The following is an 18691-nucleotide window of genomic DNA, read 5'->3' on the forward strand; positions in this document are numbered from 1 at the left end:
TGCACATGTGGTAGTGCTCCTTCTGCCTGCTCCCACACTCATCTCTACTGCCCCCGCAGAGTGTCCACCACACTGCCTTGGACCCTCCTCTCCACGCTCTGTGACAGCAGACGATGTATCTCCCAGGAGCATAAACACTCCCAACTCTTGAGCACAGTCCTGGAGCCCAATAAACCCTAGAGGAAGGGAAGGACAGAGGAAAGGAAAGACTGGGCTCAGACTCTCAGCCCAAAGGCTTCCTTCCCAGGCTGGCCCTTGCCTCGGGCCTGGTACAGTTCCCTGCGGTCAGAGCTGCCAAGGGAGAAGAGGGTGAGGTCTGAGGAAAAGCAGGCTGGAAGGAACGTTTGTTCCCTGAGAAAACTCAAGCATGATCCTCAGGGCTCCAGTGAGGAAGGTCGGAGCCATCACTTTGGAACATCTGCAGTGCCCAGGGGGGCCAGGAGGATGAGGCAACTTCCAGTGCTCACTCCACAGATGGCCCTGGGTCTGTAGGTTGGGGGGCTATCCCAGGGGGTCTCCGAGCAGCTGCCCTAACCTGTGTGTACTGGGCTCACTAGAGGCAGGAAATTCCATGTTGTAATGGCTGGCTTTCTTCCTTTCATTCCTGATCCATGACTAGGTGGCGGATGAGCCATTAAAGAAATCATTTAGCCAGATTTTAGGAACATCTGACTAGGCTCCAAGTCTGCAGGAAGAGGAAAATATAACAGGACAAAGAGCTGGGGGCTGCGCCATCTCGCCTTCATTTCCATCGCTAGCCTGGCTTTTGAAGGGAAAATGTTTAAACGCCTGTCTTCTGTGTTGTCACTAGCACTGGATGGAGCTGAGTTCACCACTTAAAAACACACATTTAAAAGCTCATCTGAGTGGCTGCCACCATGTTATCAAGCTGAACACATGTTGATCTGAGAAGATTAGAAAAATTGTTCCCAGTGTCTGGGGAGGCAGTGCTTTTAAACAAGTGCTTTTCAAAGAATAAGCCATTAAGAAGCACTTTGCACACATGTAGCCCCTGAACCTGAAAACAAATAAAACTCACATCAGTACCCAATCAGTAACTCTGAGCAGTAGACTAGAGAATCTGGCTGGCTTATTTTAGAGATGCAATTATAAAAGGTTGCTATTCCATTTATTTTTCATTTCCTGAACACTTAATGACGGGGGAATCAAAAATCATTTTTATGTTGGACCTGCACATTTTTTATTAAAATATAGTTGATTTACAGTATTGTGTTAGTTTTAGGTGTACCATATAGCAATTCATTTATTTTTTTCTGATTATATTCCACTATAGATTATTACAGTATATTGAATATAAATCCTGCATTTGTAGCATTTGTACATTCTTCCTAATCAACTAGGGAAAAAATCACATTCTCCTTCATATTTTACTTTCCTTTTCCAAAAAGGAATTAAGTTTTTGTGGAAATTTAAATTTGTTCCTTCATTTACCAAGAAAATGGTATTACTCTTGTTTTCAATCTGTTCTATCTCAGTTTAGTTTCAAGTTGAGACTTTATTTCATTTCCAGCCATGTAAAGAGTGGCTGGTATTCCTCTATTACCTCTTACTTTTGGACATAATTGCTTGGTGAGGCAATAAGCCTACTGGGTAAATCAAACTCTCTACTTTTCACTCTATACATATGCTTCAGTTATGTTAGAAGAAACCCATATACAACACTTCCTTCTGCAACTAAGTTTCAAACTGTCACCAATCAGTTGAGCGAAAGCAGAGAGATATTGAACGAAAACACTTTTTGCAATTAATGTTAAGCCCTTCTCATTTCACTATTAGCTTTGGTTTCCTGCTGATCCTGCTGTGATTAGTCATGTCCGACTCTGCGATTCCCATGGATGGTAGCCCACCAGGCTCCTCTTTCCATGGAATTTTTCAGGCAAGAACACTGAAGTGGGTTGCCATTTCCTATTGCAGGGGCTCTTCCCAACCCCTGGATCGAAACTGTGACTCTTATATCTCCTGCACTGGCAGGTGGATTCTTTACCACTGCGCCACCTGGGAAGCCCCAGCTTTGCTATAAATTATGAAATAGGCAGGTGGGTTAACATCCTTTGTTTTCAGGGCTTCTTAGCATTTTGACAACAAATAAAAGCCGAGATTTTTGGTTACATGAGTCTATATCCTGAAAGGTGGCTCAAACCAAACGAAAGAAGAAAATAACCTGAGAACGAGTCCAGCATCCTTTTCGTTTAGGGGCTTGATATTATAGGGCCTAATCAGGATTAATGAACAGCCTGCAAAGTGCCCTAGTGGCACCAACAGTATTTGCCTTGGTTGAGAAATTTGGACTTGACTCAGCCCATCTGCTCTCACTGCAGCCCAAGGTTGGCTTTCATTTGCTGATCATGCTGTCAACTTGGTTTAGAATATACATGGGTGAGGCATATGCTTGGCCTTGCTGCCCAGGGAGATGCTGGCATAGAGAAATGTGAAGGATCCTGATTGAAGCTCACATTTACAGACTCTCCTTTTCTCTTCTCCCCTAGTTACTGTGACAGTGGGAGGCAAGCAACACTTGCTCGGACTGTATGACACCGCAGGACAGGTACGTTTTTCTTATCTTGATTCATGAAGGGTTTGGGAGGGCAGAGAATGATCCATTTGACTAAGTTTATGGGGACTGATGGTGTAGACATTACCTCCTCTGATGACCTGGGGCGAATTTATCATATACCCAAATGACAACCAAAATATTTTTAATATCTTAAAAATATCTGTAATAACAGGAAACTAAATCATTATGAGATTCAAGGTATTAATAAGCAAATACCCATTCATTTATTGATTGATGACTATCCCTAATCAAAATCACATATTTCGTGAAGAGTTCCAATTTCTTCTAACCCATGCCAATTCCAGATTCAGGGTTACTGAGTCAATTTCATAAATTTTAGTTTCATCCACTATCTTTTTTCCATGTTGTATTCTTTACCCACTCTTTATTTAAAAAGCCTAATGAGCTGTGGAAAGGTACAAAAAGAGATAGGGAATGGGGGTCAGGGAATAGAAAAAAGATGGATTTAGTATCAGAAGGAGAAAAAATCAGGATCCTGGATGGTTTCCCAAAGTGAGGGTCAACCCCTGAACAACTGGAGTTGAATCTAAATTCTCTATTCTTGAAATATGCTCATTCTGTCAGAAATATTTCTTCAAGTCAGAGATCTTGGCCAACCAATATGTAAAGCAATAGAACCCTCAATTCTTAAACCAGTTAACACATTCTCTGCTAGGGTGAAAATGTCACCTTATCTTTTTTTCCCTTGTATCTCACATGTCATTACAAAAAGTTTCTAGTTATAAGTTCACGGGCCAGAGGGGCAGTGGTTAAGTAATTGATGGCTATGACCCAATTTCTTTGACAGAGCTTTTGTTACCATACATCCTGTTTCATTTATTTAAGTCAAAAACAGTGGGTTGTTCAGTCTGTCCAAATTCATACATCTTAAGTCCTTTGGAGTAAACATTTGACCCTGCTTATTCCCACTGTGAGTCTCCTGGTAATTGTTATATGTAGTTATGCATTTATCTAGATTTTTTTCACAATTATCCAGAGATACGTCTTTTTGCTCAACTTGGAAACAAAAACAAAAAAAAAGTCATAATAAATAAAATTCTCCTTGGGATTTCTGTATGCATTGGCAAGAACCACTGTATAAATGTCTTGCTGTTGTTGTTCAGTCGCCCAGTCATGTCTGACTCTTTGTGACCCCATGGACTGCAGCACGCCAGGCCTCTCTGTCCCTCACCATCTCCCAAAGTTTGCCCAAGTTCATGTCCATTGCATCAGTGATGCCATCTAGCCATCTCATCCTCTGATGCCCTCTTCTCCTTCTGCCCTCAATCTTTCCCAGCATCAGGGACTTTTCCAATGAGTTGGCTGTTCACATCAGATGATGGTGGCTCAGACAATATAAATGTCTATGGAACATCAAAAGCAGGTGTTCCACAGACAGGCAGAACCAGGCAGTGGAGAACTTGAAAAATCTAGCAGCAGACTCAAAGCTTCTAAAAGCATCTAGTTTCCCCTCACTGGCAGATGGGTGCTTTAGCCACCCTCAGGAACCAGAAAGTGGAAGAGACCTCTCACATCAATACCAAGACACACAACTAGGAAAGGATGCCCACAGACACACAGATTGGAATAGTGAGTGGCTCCTCTGTGCTAAGGTACCAGACTTCAGTGCAGCTCCTGCTTGACTCCCCTCCACCAGAAAGCATTCCAGCAATGGAAGGAGGCTGCTCTTTGGGCTGGAGTTGCCTATTCTCATTCAATCACACAGTCACTGGGGTACCCCCATTCATCAGGACTCACAGCCTGAAAAAGAAAGTGTACACCCTTCTCATACATAATCATATCTTATGAATATAATCCAGTTTGAAGAGTTCAACACAGCAAGGATTATTGCCTGACTCTGAAACCTGTTTCCCTTGCCTTCTAAAAAAGCTCCCTATGCCCCCTGCCCTGTGCCCAGCCAGTTCTCCCTAATTCTATAGCAATCCACTACAATTGTCAGCTTCTGTGCATTAACTGTCCTCAGAACAGCCTCTCCCTGGCTTCTATTTAATTTCAAATCCAACAAAACTGCATAAAAGCAGTTTAGGTATTCTTTCCCACTGCTCCATCTTTTTAGAAAAATTTTAAAATAATACTAATATCGGAGTAGAGACTCTAAAGCAGTGGAAAAGACATGTTTAGACTCCAAACTGACCCAAAATTCTGACACAGGAGAAAGTGATAATTGCTGATAGAATATAACAACAAATGGGTTACAGATAATTCTTCAACTTAACTTTCACTTTAATGCTTTCCACCAGCTGCTTTGAAAGCCTAGAGGTAGACAAGGTGGGGGAACATAAAATGTGGGGAAAAGAAATCAGAACATATCTTAAAGTCGGTTATAGAACTGAAATTCCAAGATTAGGACCTTTGAAAATGATTTAAATAGTGCCGTAAAGAACCAGAGTAATTAAGCAAAACAATTGCAGGCTAGACCTAAGGGAGACCTTTGAGCAGTAAAGGGCTGTGAAGTGTCGGAATGCATTCCACTGAAGGATTCACTTAATTCATTACGTGGAACAGTGGTTCTCCAACTTGAGCAGAGAAATGAGAATCACATATAGGGCTGGTTAAAACCCAGTCCCTGGGCGCCCCCTCTCAGAGCTGCTGACTCTACGGTTCTGGGATGGTGCCCACACACTTAAATTTCTTTTTTTTTTTTTTTTTTTTTTACTGATACTTTAAAAATTGAGGTGAAATTCACATAACATACAATTAACCATGTTAAAAGTATACAATTCAGTGGCATTTAGTAAAAAGAAAAGATTGTGAATAAATTTCTGACAGATAACTTTGAGAACCACTGTTCTAGAACCTTGGGACTCAGAGTCTGGACAGCCAACCAGCAGCATCACCAGGGACCTTATTAGAAAGGCAGAATCTCAGGCCCCATCCCCCACCTACTGAATCTGAAAATGCATTTTAAGAAGATCTCCTGGTGATTCATACACACATTAAAACTGGAGTCTTTGTTGGTTGAAACATTGTTCCTAATGTTAGGAGGATGCAGTGGAAAATAACCATTACCCAAGTTGATTCCCATGGCTTCACAACTCTGCCAGTAAGGCTTTGTGACAAATTTAATTTAGAAGCATTGTCCCAAAATTTCCATTCCCAGCTTCAGGGAAGATAACCTCCTCAGTTATATTCTCACAAATGTTGCTGAGGTCACATGACTAAGGAAGATCTAGAACTAATTCAAAATTACTCATTTGATCAGAGTTACTAACAAGAAAGAAAGGTAATCTCAGAACCAATTGATTGTTCCCTGAGCTGCAAAAAAAGAAACAAGCCTCCGAACCTGGCTATAGGGTTCCATCTGGCTGTGAATAATTAGATTTTCATACACGAACAAACTTAGGAACAGGGCCCCCTCATCTTTGTCTTGAGTTAACCAGGGCTAACAGTTAAAAACAACCTCAAGAAGCACACGTGTTCAGAAAGATAAAGTGCAAGAAAATATTACCTCTACCCTCAAAGTCAGCCCTGGACAAAACCATCTGACCTGGTTCCCTCCACTTTGCCACACCTCGTCACCTCGGGCACCACCGCAGTCCCACTAGACTTGCCTGAGACACCTTCCGGCACTGCACAGCCAGCCCAGCATCTGCTCAAGACAGTTTGTAACAAACTGCATGCATACACTGCCAGCATGAGGCAGCTACTGGCAAACATTAGCTCTCTTCCCAAACCCCTGAAACAAATGGATACTTGAGCTGTGAGTGGAGCTCTTTGTAGACAAAGAGTCTTCAGAACTCTGGTTCATCTGTTCCACAGAATTCCAAACATTCAGTTAGGAAATGAAGTGAGGGGCTTTTTCACAGGGTCACTCTACATGTTACGCCCCAGCTCACACCAGGGAGGCTGATAAGGCCCAGGTATATAAGCCGAATCTATTTAGGTCCTGCCTACCCACCAGGGCTTCCCTGGTAGCCCAGAGGTTAAAGCGTCTGCCTCCAATGAGGGAGACCTGGGTTCCATCCCTGGGTCGGGAAAGTCCCCTGGAGAAGGAAATCGTAACCCACTACAGTATTCTTGCCTGGAGAATCCCATGGACAGAGAAGCCTGGTAGGCTACAGTCTACAGGGTCGCAAAGAGTCGGACACGACTGAGCAACTTCACTTTCACTTTCACCCAGCCTGCACAACACATGTCCCAGTAGCGTGTGGCTGAGAGGCTTTCTGAGAGGGATTTCTAGAGCCCAGGTCTTTCGCTTGACTACAGAGTCTGGAGCTGACTTTTTCACAACATGCTTACAGGCCAATTTTAAAGCATGTTCATGAGAGACTTGGGCTTCCCCAGTGGCTCAGTGGTAAAGAATCCACCTGCAATGCAGGAGATGAGGGTTCAACCCCTGGATCAGGGAGATCCCCTGGAGAAGGGAATGGCAACCCTCTCCAGTATTCTTGCCTGGGAAATCCCATGGATGGATGAGCCTGGCAGGCTACAGTCCAGAGGGTCGCAAAAAAGTCCAACACAATTTGGTGACTAAACAACTGCATGAGAGACTAGCGGAGAGAGGAAGCAGGGTGGGGGATGCTGCCGCAAGCCTGGACATTTGCTAGCTGAGAAAGGCCGAAATGGGAGAGGGGTCTCTCCCAGGTCACGGCCCAGAACCAGGCAACCCCCGCCCCACCCCAACCCGGCCCCCTAGAGTGGGACCAGTCCTGGTACTAAGTCACCTCATCTCTGCCTCTCATGGGCCCTGGCCTGCAGGAACAACGTGAGTAAAACCCTGCTGCAATTGCAGCCTCTTAGGGCAAACTCCAGGACAGACGTATCTCAAAGACAGCATTTGCAAAAGTGGCAGTTAGCTGTGCTGCAGGGAGAAATGAGACTCTCCTGGTGTCAGGAGCCTGGCTTCTCAGCAGGATAAACCCCTGAGTTCTCAGCACATGAGTACCACTGGATTAGGGCTGTCCTCTTGTGGGCAAGTACAGATTGGTGTCTGTCACGGAGAAACCACAGCAGCTCAGCTGTCCCCAGTGACCATTACTGTATGAGAGTAGGAAAGCCATCAGTCATACCACTCACTCAGTCAGGGCACATCTTCAATGCCCTAAATCCTGAAACCCTTCTCCTACCCTCTCCCTGAATCCCCATACCGCCCATACCTCCACAGGGGCTGGAAAGGGAGACATATGACCAGGTAGGGAGGCAAGTACACCAGGGGTTCATTAATGGCAGCAACCCAGGGCCCACTTGAAAGGACAGGAGCCTTCCCGTTTGTTATTAGCTGACCCAAGGGCCCTCTGGAGCCCAGAATCCAACTTCAACTCTCTATGTTGTCTGCCTAAAACCTCAGAACAAATGTTCTTCCTCAATGAGCGACTCAAACTTTCTTGCTCATGTGCCTCTTAATATGGTTTTAGAAGTGTTCAAACTCGGGGGCAGGGGGTGAGGAAGTTGACCCATGTGACAAGTTATTGCTTAAGAATAATCCTAGGACACAATCATATTTTTCTCATCATGAAAAATGGAGCTGTAGGGAGGATGATGGAGAAGGCAATGGCACCCCACTCCAGTACTTTTGCCTAGAAAATCCCATGGACAGAGGAGCCTGGTAGGCTGCAGTCCATGGGGTCGCTAGAGTCGGACACGACTGAGCGACTTCACTTTCACTTTTCACTTTCATGCATTGGAGAAGGAAATGGCAACCCACTCCAGTGTTCTTGCCTGGAGAATCCCCGGGACGGGGAAGCCTGGTGGGCTGCCGTCTCTGGGGTCGCACAGAGTCGGACACGACTGAAGCGACTTAGCAGCAGCAGCAGCAGGGAGGATGACCTCCCAACCACTAAAGAATCTGCTGTGTTTAAGACACAGGTCTGCAGTCTACAAACACTGACACATTCTATTCTCAGAGCAACCCTCTAAGGCCAATACTATTATCAACCTATTTTACAGATACGAAAACTGAGGCAGAGAGAACTTACCCAAGGTCCCACAGTAGCCACAGGCAGGGCTGGAATTTGAACCCTGTGAATAGGTCTGTCTAGCCCGCGTTCTTAAGCACTGAACTGCACTCCTGCCCAATGTGTGCCGCCCACATTTTCCAAACCAAGCCTGACAGATCCAAATGTACTTATGGGAGAATATAAAAGAGAGACCATGCTGAAAATCTGGGGTAAATGTCATTAAACCAAGAGGACTTGGAAGCAAATTTCTATTTCCAATTTGACGTGGGTATGGGGGTGAGGAGGGGTGAAGGGACTGCTCAGTGCAACTCTCCTCTCCTCCCCAAAGTGTGGTCCCAGGACCAGCACCACCAGGAAACCCATTAGAAATGCAACTTTTCAGACTTCATCCCAGACCTGCTGCTGAATAAGAATCTGCATCCTGACAAGATCCCCAGGTAATTTAAACACATGCAAAGTCTGAAGAGAGCTGGCCTAATGGTTTCACTTACTCACCATCTGTGCCATCACAGTGTGGCTGATGCAGACACATTTCAAACACAAGTGTTTAGTCCGTCTGTCTAAAGGCTGTCTAAAGGCTGTCTAAAGGCTGAGGCTGAGGCTGTTCCTGAGCTTTTCTTGTTTGATAATCACCCATAGTTACCCCCAGAACACGAGATTTGCCTTCAAAGCAAACACTCTCCTGCCCTCAGAATGAAGTTGGGTAAAAAGCACTCAAAAGCCTACCTTTACAACATCCCACCCTTCTCTCTACCCCAACCCCAGCCTCTTTGTCTACTTTAGCCCTTGAAGCCCCATTCAAGTCACTGTTGCAGTCTTCCATTCTCAGTTTCAACATTGGAAGGGGACTCAAATACCAGATAGACCACTGACCCTTTATATCATCTCAACATGTGTGCATCCAACCAAGACTCAAAACGTGGTCGTGGTGGTTTAGTCGCTCAATCGTGTCTGACTCTGTGACCCCAGGGACTATAGCCCACCAGGTTCCTATGTCCATGGGATTCTCCAGGCAAGAATACTGGAGTGGGCTGCCATTTTCTTCTCCAGGGAATCTTCCTGACTCAGGGATTGAACCTGCATCTCCTGCACCAGTAGGCAGATTCTTTACTGCTGAGCCACCAAGGATTCCCACTCAAAACGTGCTCCATTGCAAAAAAAAAAAAAAGGAATCAAATTATCAGCTGGTACAAATTTAAGTCCCCCAACCTCCCAGTCCCCAGCCCTCAGTCTGAGGGAAGACTTACTTATATTAAGCCTGAATCCCCTGCTGTGTTTTATAGCTGCAGTCCGTGGGGAAGAGGAGCTGAAATGGGTCAGGCCAGCCCAGGTGTGAGCCTTCTTTAATGGTATGCTTGTTCTGTGGCCCCGATTCAATCATTCAGTGTCTACAATGGAGTCACCTAGAGGACCCGTTAGGTCACAGAGCAGGCAGCCCTGCTCCCAGAACCTCAGCGTCAGAAGGCTGGCCAGCACCTGGAAATGTGCATCCCTCACGAGCTCCCAGGTGATGCCCATGCTCCTTTGGGAGCCACTGCACTAATGATCTCTAAGCCCTCTTCCAGCCTTGGAATTGTATTTTCCCAATTCCGTCAAAAACTATTCTATAGTATTCTATTATCAGAGAGTTAACTAAAAGCAAGGCTTCCCTGGTGGCTCAGTGGTAAAGAATCTGCCTGCCATGCAGGAGACCTGGGTTTGATCCCTGGGTTGGGAAGATCCCCTGGAGAAGGGAATAGCTCCCCACTCCAGCATTCTTGCCTGGAGGATCCCATGGACAGAGGAGCCTGGTAGGCTACAGTCCATGGGGTCACAAGAGTTGGACATGACTGAGAAATTAACACAAGACAAGAAAAATTTCACCTCTCACTTTCACATAAATCGAATTGTTTCCCATATTTTCATTTTTTCCCCCACCAGATTTCCAGTTCTCATTTACCTTATATAGTTTTTATAGCATCCTTAATGCTATATGCTAGGCATTCAGTAGGAAATTAATTAATCTTTTTAATTGGAATTATACAGCAGGACTGAGCTTCCCTGGTGGCTCAGGTGGTAAAGAGTTCGCCTGCAATGCAGGACACCTGTGTTCAATGCCTGGTTGGGGAAGATCCCCTGGAGGAGGGCACGGCAACCTACACCGGTATCCTTGCCTGAGAATCCTCATGGACAGAGGAGCCTGGTGGGCTATAGAACATGGGGTCGCAAAGAGTCGGGCACCACCAAGCAACTAAGCACAGCACAGGACATACAGCAGCACTAAAATTTCCACAGAAGAGAGATCCAGAATACAGAGCAGGATAAAGCCCAATGAAGGACACAGTCAGAAGTCACCCAGTTGGACCTACTAGGAGAGAAAATTATCAAAAAACCAAACTCCTGTCACCTTCCCACCTATCAGCAACCCAGGGTCTTCCTAACTTTCCCATAATGTAAATAGAATTCCTTTGAGAGTTTCTGGGTAAAGAATCAAGTAAACATGATCCTTTCAGACTACCAGTTATTTGCTTATCTAGTTGTGACCCGATTTGTCCAGTTGTGACATTTCTCCCAATTCTGTTGTTTTTTTAGGCTTTGAGGTTTTAAATATACAGTGTCTGCTGCCATCTGGTGGTACTTTCTGGTAGATGCAGACCTAGAGACAGGCCTTTCTTTAGATCTATAGATAGTACACCCACACCATGGTCTAACATTTCTTTTCCTAGATCCTTGGGTAAAGCATCAATCCATATTAAGATTCCTAGAGAAGTGAATTTTAAAGAAAATGCTTAATCTGTCACTTAAAATTCTGGGCTGAAACAAATTACATGTTCACAATTAAGAGCTAGAGCTGGATTCAGGCCAAATACACTATCCTGGTGTTTAAGCTCTGCAATTTTGGTCCAGTGCTGAATTTCTCTACCCCTTAATTTCCTCTTCTATGAAATTCAGACGTTGATGTACCATGTTTTCAGGGCTAGTGAGAGGATTCCACTAGATCATGCATGAAAGCTTGAAACAGTGCCTGGCCCTTAGTAATAAGCCCTTGATATGTCTTCAGTTGGTAGTCAAGGAGATGTAACTCAGTTGTTCTCGACTCCATGCCAACCTTAGGCCAGTGAAATTAGAATACCCAGATACCCAAACCCACTCTCAAGAGATTCTGATTTCACTGATCCCAGGGTAGGGAAGGAAGAGGTAGGTAGTTGGCTAGCAGGGCATCGGGAGGTTTTTAAATCTCCCCAGGTGATTCTTATGAAAACTACAATAAATGATCCATAGAAAAGCCACGTATTCATTTGCAGGTCATAGCAGACCCCGTGTCATCCAGTCAGTCAATAGCACTTATGGAATATTTGCTATGGATGGAATATAAGTGGGGCACGAGAAAAAAACAACACAGCCCCTACTCCATTTATGACAATGCAGATGAGAGGATGAAGTGACAAGAAGCAGGTGGTGTCAGGAACAGCTATAGATTATGGGCTGGGAAGGAGAGTTCTTAGCTTGTGGACTTCACAGCTACTGTGAGAGAGAAGGGAGAGGGAAGAGAGACCCTGGGAGAGGTTTGGCTTTTAGGGCTAGTTGTGTACAGAGGAGGCGGTACTTATAAAAGATGTTGTGCCCTCCCACCACTACCAGCCTCAGCATGCAGATACACACACAGACATGGGCACAACTTGACTGAGATGCAGTCGTAGGCCTGGCCCCAATCAGTTTTTAAGCAACATATTCAACTCCCAATTAACTGCTTTAATAGAAATGTGGTAAATGAGCCACAATAACTGACTTCTTGTGTTTCTAGTTCACTTTTTTTAGGATTTTAGGATTATTCAGCATCCTTGCCAGCCTGCATTGCATTTTGCTTAGGCTGTGATAGAATTAGAAGCAGTAATAGTGTACTGAGCCCACGTGCTGGGCACTAAATGACAGATACACGCATACTGACCAACCAGAGATGACCATGCCTGACATTCCAAAGGGTTTCCTCCCAGGCATATGTGTACATGGCCATGTGCGCCCCCTTTTAATAAAGATGTAATTAGAGTCAATAGAAAGTGAGGTCGATATTTTTAAATATCCGTACATATTAAGTTTAAAATAGCAAGTATCAGGACTTTCCTGGTAATCCAGTGGTTAAGAATCTATTCTGCAATGCAGGGGATGTGGGTTCAGTCCCTGGTCGGGGAACTAAGATCCCACATGCTGTGGAGCAAGTAACTAGGCCACAACTAGAGAGTCCACACACTGCAATGAAAGTTTTCACATGATGCAATAAAGATCCTGCATGCCTCCCTAAGACCTGATACAGCCAAATAAATAATTTTTTTAAAAAAGCAAGAATCATACAATTTAAGCTATATAATCAAATAATTTTTAAATAAACATGTATATGTTATACATGTAAATAAATGTTAAAAGTTTAGAAGGATACTGTTACAAAATGGCTCCATCTGGGAAGAAAGGAAAAACTATTAGAGATAAAGCGCTGGATAGAAACAAACTTTTACTTCTAATTCTATGTCCTTACATAATGTTTGAATATTTACAGTGAGCATATATGTTTTATAATTTTTTTAATGTTAGAAAGAGTGGTAAGGACAGACCCTAATAAATGAACTGATACATTGTCCATTTCTATGTATATATGTGTAAGTGTGAACATACAGATTTGGTTGCACCTATGTATATATAATGTGTGCTTGTATGTAGTATGTATATGTATATGAAGTATACTGTAGTGTGTATGAACACTGGTGTCATACTGTGGTATGTGAGAACATGTATTATTAATATGTGTATATAGTATATACAAATAAAATATACACACACACATAAAGTTACTGTGCACTTGTTACCAAATTCTATGAAAAAAGATAAAACCTAATAAAATAGCAGATTTTACCTTGGAACCTCCCAAAATATTTTATATACACTAAAAGGTACTTGCTGACTTTTGAGATGATTCAGTTGAGATGATTCAACGTTTTCCTTTGTCTCTATCATCTCCCACTAAAATAGCATATACATAAACATCTTATGCAACCACAAGCTCTTCAACCAAAGCATATTCTGGTCTGAAAAGTCTTTGGGGAAAAATCATTAATCTGGTATCTTATTTATTAGGTCACAATATGGCTTTTAGGTAGATTTAGAAATAAATCCCAAATTCTTAGCTCTAACCCCTCACACAATATATTTCTTCAAATATTGTGGTGTATGCTTTGGCAACAACTCGTTGCTTTGCATTTTAGTTAGCTTATTCTAAATTGAATTTCAATGCAAATTTTTTTAAATTACATAAGGAGAGAATTTCTGTGCTTTGGCCATTGGCCTACTACTTTAAATCCATATTCAATACAACACAATTCCCATAGACACAAGAATCGCAATAATTCTTCTTGAGTTATAGTCATTAAAAGGATGAACCTTATAGTATGTAAATTATCCCACTAAAGCTATTTTTAAATGTTTTTAAGGGTTTTGTTTCATTTTGTCTTGTTTTTTTAGTTCATCTTAAAAGAGGGCAATTCATAATTGCTCTGTACACAACAAAGTGTTTTCCTGGCCAATGGCTCCTTTCCTTCTGGTCATACAGGGAATCACCAGATTCCAGGGTCGGGGAAGGAACGGCGTCAGAGGGCGCTGCGGGGGAACCTGAAGTCTGCGTCACTCCTGGAACCACCCGGGCCACACCTCACCCTGTTGCATCAATACAAACACACAGACTCTTTGCTCTTCCCACAGGAGGATTACAACCAGCTGAGGCCGCTCTCCTACCCCAACACGGATGTGTTTTTGATCTGCTTCTCTGTCGTAAACCCTGCCTCGTATCACAACGTCCAGGAGGAGTGGGTCCCGGAGCTGAAGGGCTGCATGCCTCACGTGCCTTACGTCCTCATAGGGACTCAGGTTAGAAGGCGGCGTGGCCGGGGAGGGCGGCAGTGGGGGCTTATCAAAATGGAAAGACCCTATGGGCATCTCCTGGACATCCTGTTCTACCAAACACTGGTGAATAGAGGGTCTCAGGTACAACAGTCCTATGAACAGCCTTTATCATGAACCACGTGGTTATTCAGCCCAGGGTTGAAAAGACAATAGAACTGTTGCATATGTAACAGGAAGTTTCCGTGGGGCCTTTAAAAATTCTTCTCTCCACTTTTTGTCTTTAAAAAACAAAGTCATTTTTTAAACACTCTTCTCCAGTTCTGAGTCAGAGGAATGAGGTGTAGATGTCAATTACACTTATTACCTAATTTTTTTAATATCTAAAATCCACAATTGTTTGAAAGTCACAAAATAGGTGTGAATGTCAAAATGACCGCAGCAATCAGAATAGGCTCATTATGACAGAAACTCCTCAATAACAGTCCTTGAAAAGGAAGACAGAAAGTCACTGTTCCCTATTCCCTTGAAGGCCCCCGGTCTTTCAGATCTTAGAAATGATATTAAAACAGATATATATAAGACAAAGCTGCAATTGTAAAAGACTTTAAAGTGTTTTGAAAGCTAATAAAGTTCCATAGTTTGAATTTCCAACAGTAAGCCAGTTCCCAAACACATTAGAGATTGTTCTAGCTCTTTATAGTTTTAAATAGATTGTTCTTTGCTATGTTAAAACCCAAATTACTATCCCAAAGACACAGAAATGTAATGATACTGAAGAGCTTTATTGTTGTCTGTTTCATATGCAGCTGCTTTCTACTTCTCATTTTACATTCTGCTTGACCAAGAGAAATTTTCAAGTAAGAGAAAGGAAAATATTTCCAAGAGAATATGTGGACAGAGAACTAACAGATCCATAAATATAATTAACACTTCTGCTCTGAAAGATAATTATTTGTTTGTTTAAGTAAAATCTTTTGCCTTAACTCTAGATGATAACGTTTGATGATTTGGTAAGGAAATATATGGTGGGACATGCCAACATCTTTGTATGATCCAAATCCTTTTTATAACCCGTGGGCACTAAGTTAAACAATTAAGGCAAAAAAATAAAACCCACCCACAAAGTAGTAAAGCTGAGAAATGGGCTTTCAAAGGGAGCCCTAAAGTCATTTTTTCTTTAAAACACAAGCTTTGATGTGCCCATATTGACACGCATGCATGTATGCATGGGTTCACACACAGAGAGATTAAAGCAACTTAAATATTTAAATTTTCAACCCTCATCCACACATGGACGCTATTTTTGAAGTAGTTCTATGTTTGAAAAGATTAATGTTTATTCCTTGAGCAAGCCCCTTGGAAATTCCTCTTTAGAACTTGCCTTCAGAGCCTACAGCACATTCTTTAGAATATCCTCACAAGTGACAAATCTTCATCCCTTTGAGTATGAAGATTTGGTTTGGAAAAGTCTATGTATATAATATACATATAATCAGAGCCAGGAAATAAACTATTAGAGAATTGGTAATATAACTAGAGACCAAATGAGGTGTCACTGCACAGTAATAAGACTGATTATTTTGCATATCCTATAAGTAGTGTAGGAAACTTCAAAAGCATTTGAAACAGCCACAGAATCATTTGAATAAGTCCTCAGCTCCCAGGGTAGTAGTGAAATTTCCCTGATAGCTCAGTTGGTAAAAAATCCTCCTGCAATGCAGGAGACCCCAGTTCGATTCCTGGGTCAGGAAGATCTGCTGGAGAAGGGATAGGCTACCCACTCCAGTATTCTTGGGCTTCCTTTGTGGCTCAGCTGGTAAAGAATCCACCTGCAATGTGGAGGACCTGGGTTCCATCTCTGGGTTGGGAAGATCCACTGGAGAAGGAAAGGCTACCCACTCCAGTATTCTGGCCTAGAGAATTCCATGGACTGATAGTCCATGGGGTTGCAAAGAGTTGGACAAGACTGAACAACTTTCACTTTCACTTTCCCAGGATAATAGTTTTGAAGGCTAAACTATAAGGAAAGCCTGGGGTATACATATACAAAGAACTCACTTTAATTCTAGACATAATATGGCCATGTGTATGTACTTCCTTAAAGAAAATTCAGCAATTTCACGGGTGTCAAGTGGGAAAACATCTCTATTATGTCACAGTTTGAAATATCTGGTAAGGCCTGAAAAAATGAATAAATGTATCACATGTGTGTTTTTTGCCAGATTGATCTCCGAGATGACCCCAAAACCTTGGCCCGTTTGCTGTATATGAAGGAGAAACCTCTCACTTATGAGCATGGTGTGAAGCTTGCAAAAGCGGTACCGATTTTGAATTTCATTTTCAATGGTTTCTGAGAGACAAGTTTGCTGTATGCTTTAGAATGGAAGAGCTACATAGGCTTTTGCTTTAAAATGCAAAGTGTTCAAAATCATCTCTCTGCTTTATTCATTTCCTCTGTTCAAGTCAGGCTGGAAGGGACCATGTGGTTGGCATTCTTGTCAGCCAGCACTGTCTGGTTTTCATTAAGAAAGAAACTTGATGAATTTAAACAGCTGAAGCACTTATCATTTGATTTAGCAACCTTTAGAATATCCATTTGCCATATTGAGTATGAATAAAGGGAATCATTAGATAAATATTTGTAAACCTCACTGCTTATTATCCATGTAACTCGTTTAAATGACTCCATAAAAGGCATTTTGTGATTTTCCTGAGAGAAACTTAGATTTGCATCTGGCAGGGTTCTATTTGTTTAGTCTTTCTCACCCTATAATGAGTAGCCACTTAGAGGAGCTGGATTATGTCACCAACAGCATCTTAAAAGAGTAACATGGACTGAAAGGTAACTAGCTGAAGAATCCAAGAGGCTATTCACAGATAATAACTACTTGCTCACAGCTGGAACAGTTTCCATGATCCTTTCCATGGTCCTTTCTTCATTCTTAAGAGCTAAAGAATGATTTTGTTGGGGAAACAATTTAGACCAAATCTGTCTCCCATTTACTGCCAAGATGTGCACAAAAGCAGACACTAACATGTCCATGAGAGGATGAGGTACCAGATACAAAAGGAGGTTTATAAATCATATTCCATAACCTCCTCGTTGGTTTAGTCCCAAACCCATCAAGCCAAGCCAAAGGTCTCAGAAATTTCTCTTTTACTTTATTTAACTAACTGTGCAAACGCATGCCCTAGGGCAGAGTTAGGGGTCCCCTGCTTTTAAATAGGTCAAGAGTCACATTAATTACCAATTTTTGGTAAATAAAAATGCATGCATTTCTCTTATTAAACCTTTCTTATAGGCAACAAAATTAAGTGATGCATTTGAATAGAAATGAATTAAATAAAATTCTGTTTCTGTGGATTAATACATGAGAACATCTCACAAATATTTGAGAAACTGAATGCTTCTAGGGGGCTTCCCAGGTGGCGTTAGTGGTAAAGAACCTGCCCACCAATGTAGAAGACGCAGGTTCAATCCCTAGGTTGGGAACATACTCTGGAGAAGGAAATGGCAACACACTCCAGTATTCTTGCCCTGAAAATCCCATGGACGAGGAGCCTGGCAGGCTACAGTCCAGGGGGGTCACAAAGAGTCGGACACGACTGAAGCAACTTAGCACTATGCTTCTAGGGATGGTAATGTTAGAACCAGCGGTGGGAGCCACCCATCCTGTTCTCACTAAGCACTTTATAAGCTCCATCTCATTTCAGCCTCTTGCTCCCCTCTTAGGTAGAGAGCAGTGGTCTTCTCTTACAGTTGAGGACCCAGAGTCTTAGGGAGATGAACAGGTTTGATTCACACAGCTGATAATAGAGGTGTGTGTGTGTTCAATTGCTCAGTTATGTCTGACTCTTTGCAACCCTTTGGACTGTAACCTGCCAGGCTCCTCTGTCCATGAAATTTTCCAGGCAAGAATACTGGAGTGGGCTGCCATTTCCTACTCCAGAGGATCTTTCTGACCTCCCCACCCCCATGCACCTGACCTTTTGTAAACCATCTCCTCAAACCATTTCTTTTCCCACCTATAAAATGGGCACATGTCAGACTTCCCTGGTGGTCCAACGATTAAGACTCTGCACTTCCACACAGAGGACACAGGTTCAATTTCTCGTTTAGGAACTATGATTTCATATGCCATGTGACACAGCCAAAATTTTTTTAAGAAGTGGGCACATTTCTACAGGTTCTTCTTCCTTTTCCTCAAACATCCAGCTTCCATTCTCTCCCTAAAGTACTTAAACATGCTATGCTATGCGAAGTCACTTCAGTCATGTCTGACTCTGTGCGACCCCATAGAAGGCAGCCCACCAGGCTCCCCCGTCCCTG

At 42.8% G+C, this 18691-nt stretch overlaps 1 protein-coding gene across 1 annotated transcript in view; it reads left to right on the forward strand.

Annotated features, from left to right (window-relative positions):
- Window positions 1-18691, forward strand: part of RHOJ (ras homolog family member J) — a 93927-nt gene that overhangs the window by 66135 nt on the left and 9101 nt on the right. Inside the window, exons 2-4 of the mRNA XM_019969027.2 lie at window positions 2508-2566; window positions 14221-14385; window positions 16584-16679. Coding sequence (XP_019824586.1) covers window positions 2508-2566; window positions 14221-14385; window positions 16584-16679 — 320 coding nt within the window. The remainder of the gene's footprint in view (window positions 1-2507; window positions 2567-14220; window positions 14386-16583; window positions 16680-18691) is intronic.

This window comes from Bos indicus, chromosome 10, assembly GCF_029378745.1.
Source record: "Bos indicus isolate NIAB-ARS_2022 breed Sahiwal x Tharparkar chromosome 10, NIAB-ARS_B.indTharparkar_mat_pri_1.0, whole genome shotgun sequence".
In the NCBI taxonomy this organism is placed as follows: domain Eukaryota; kingdom Metazoa; phylum Chordata; class Mammalia; order Artiodactyla; family Bovidae; genus Bos; species Bos indicus.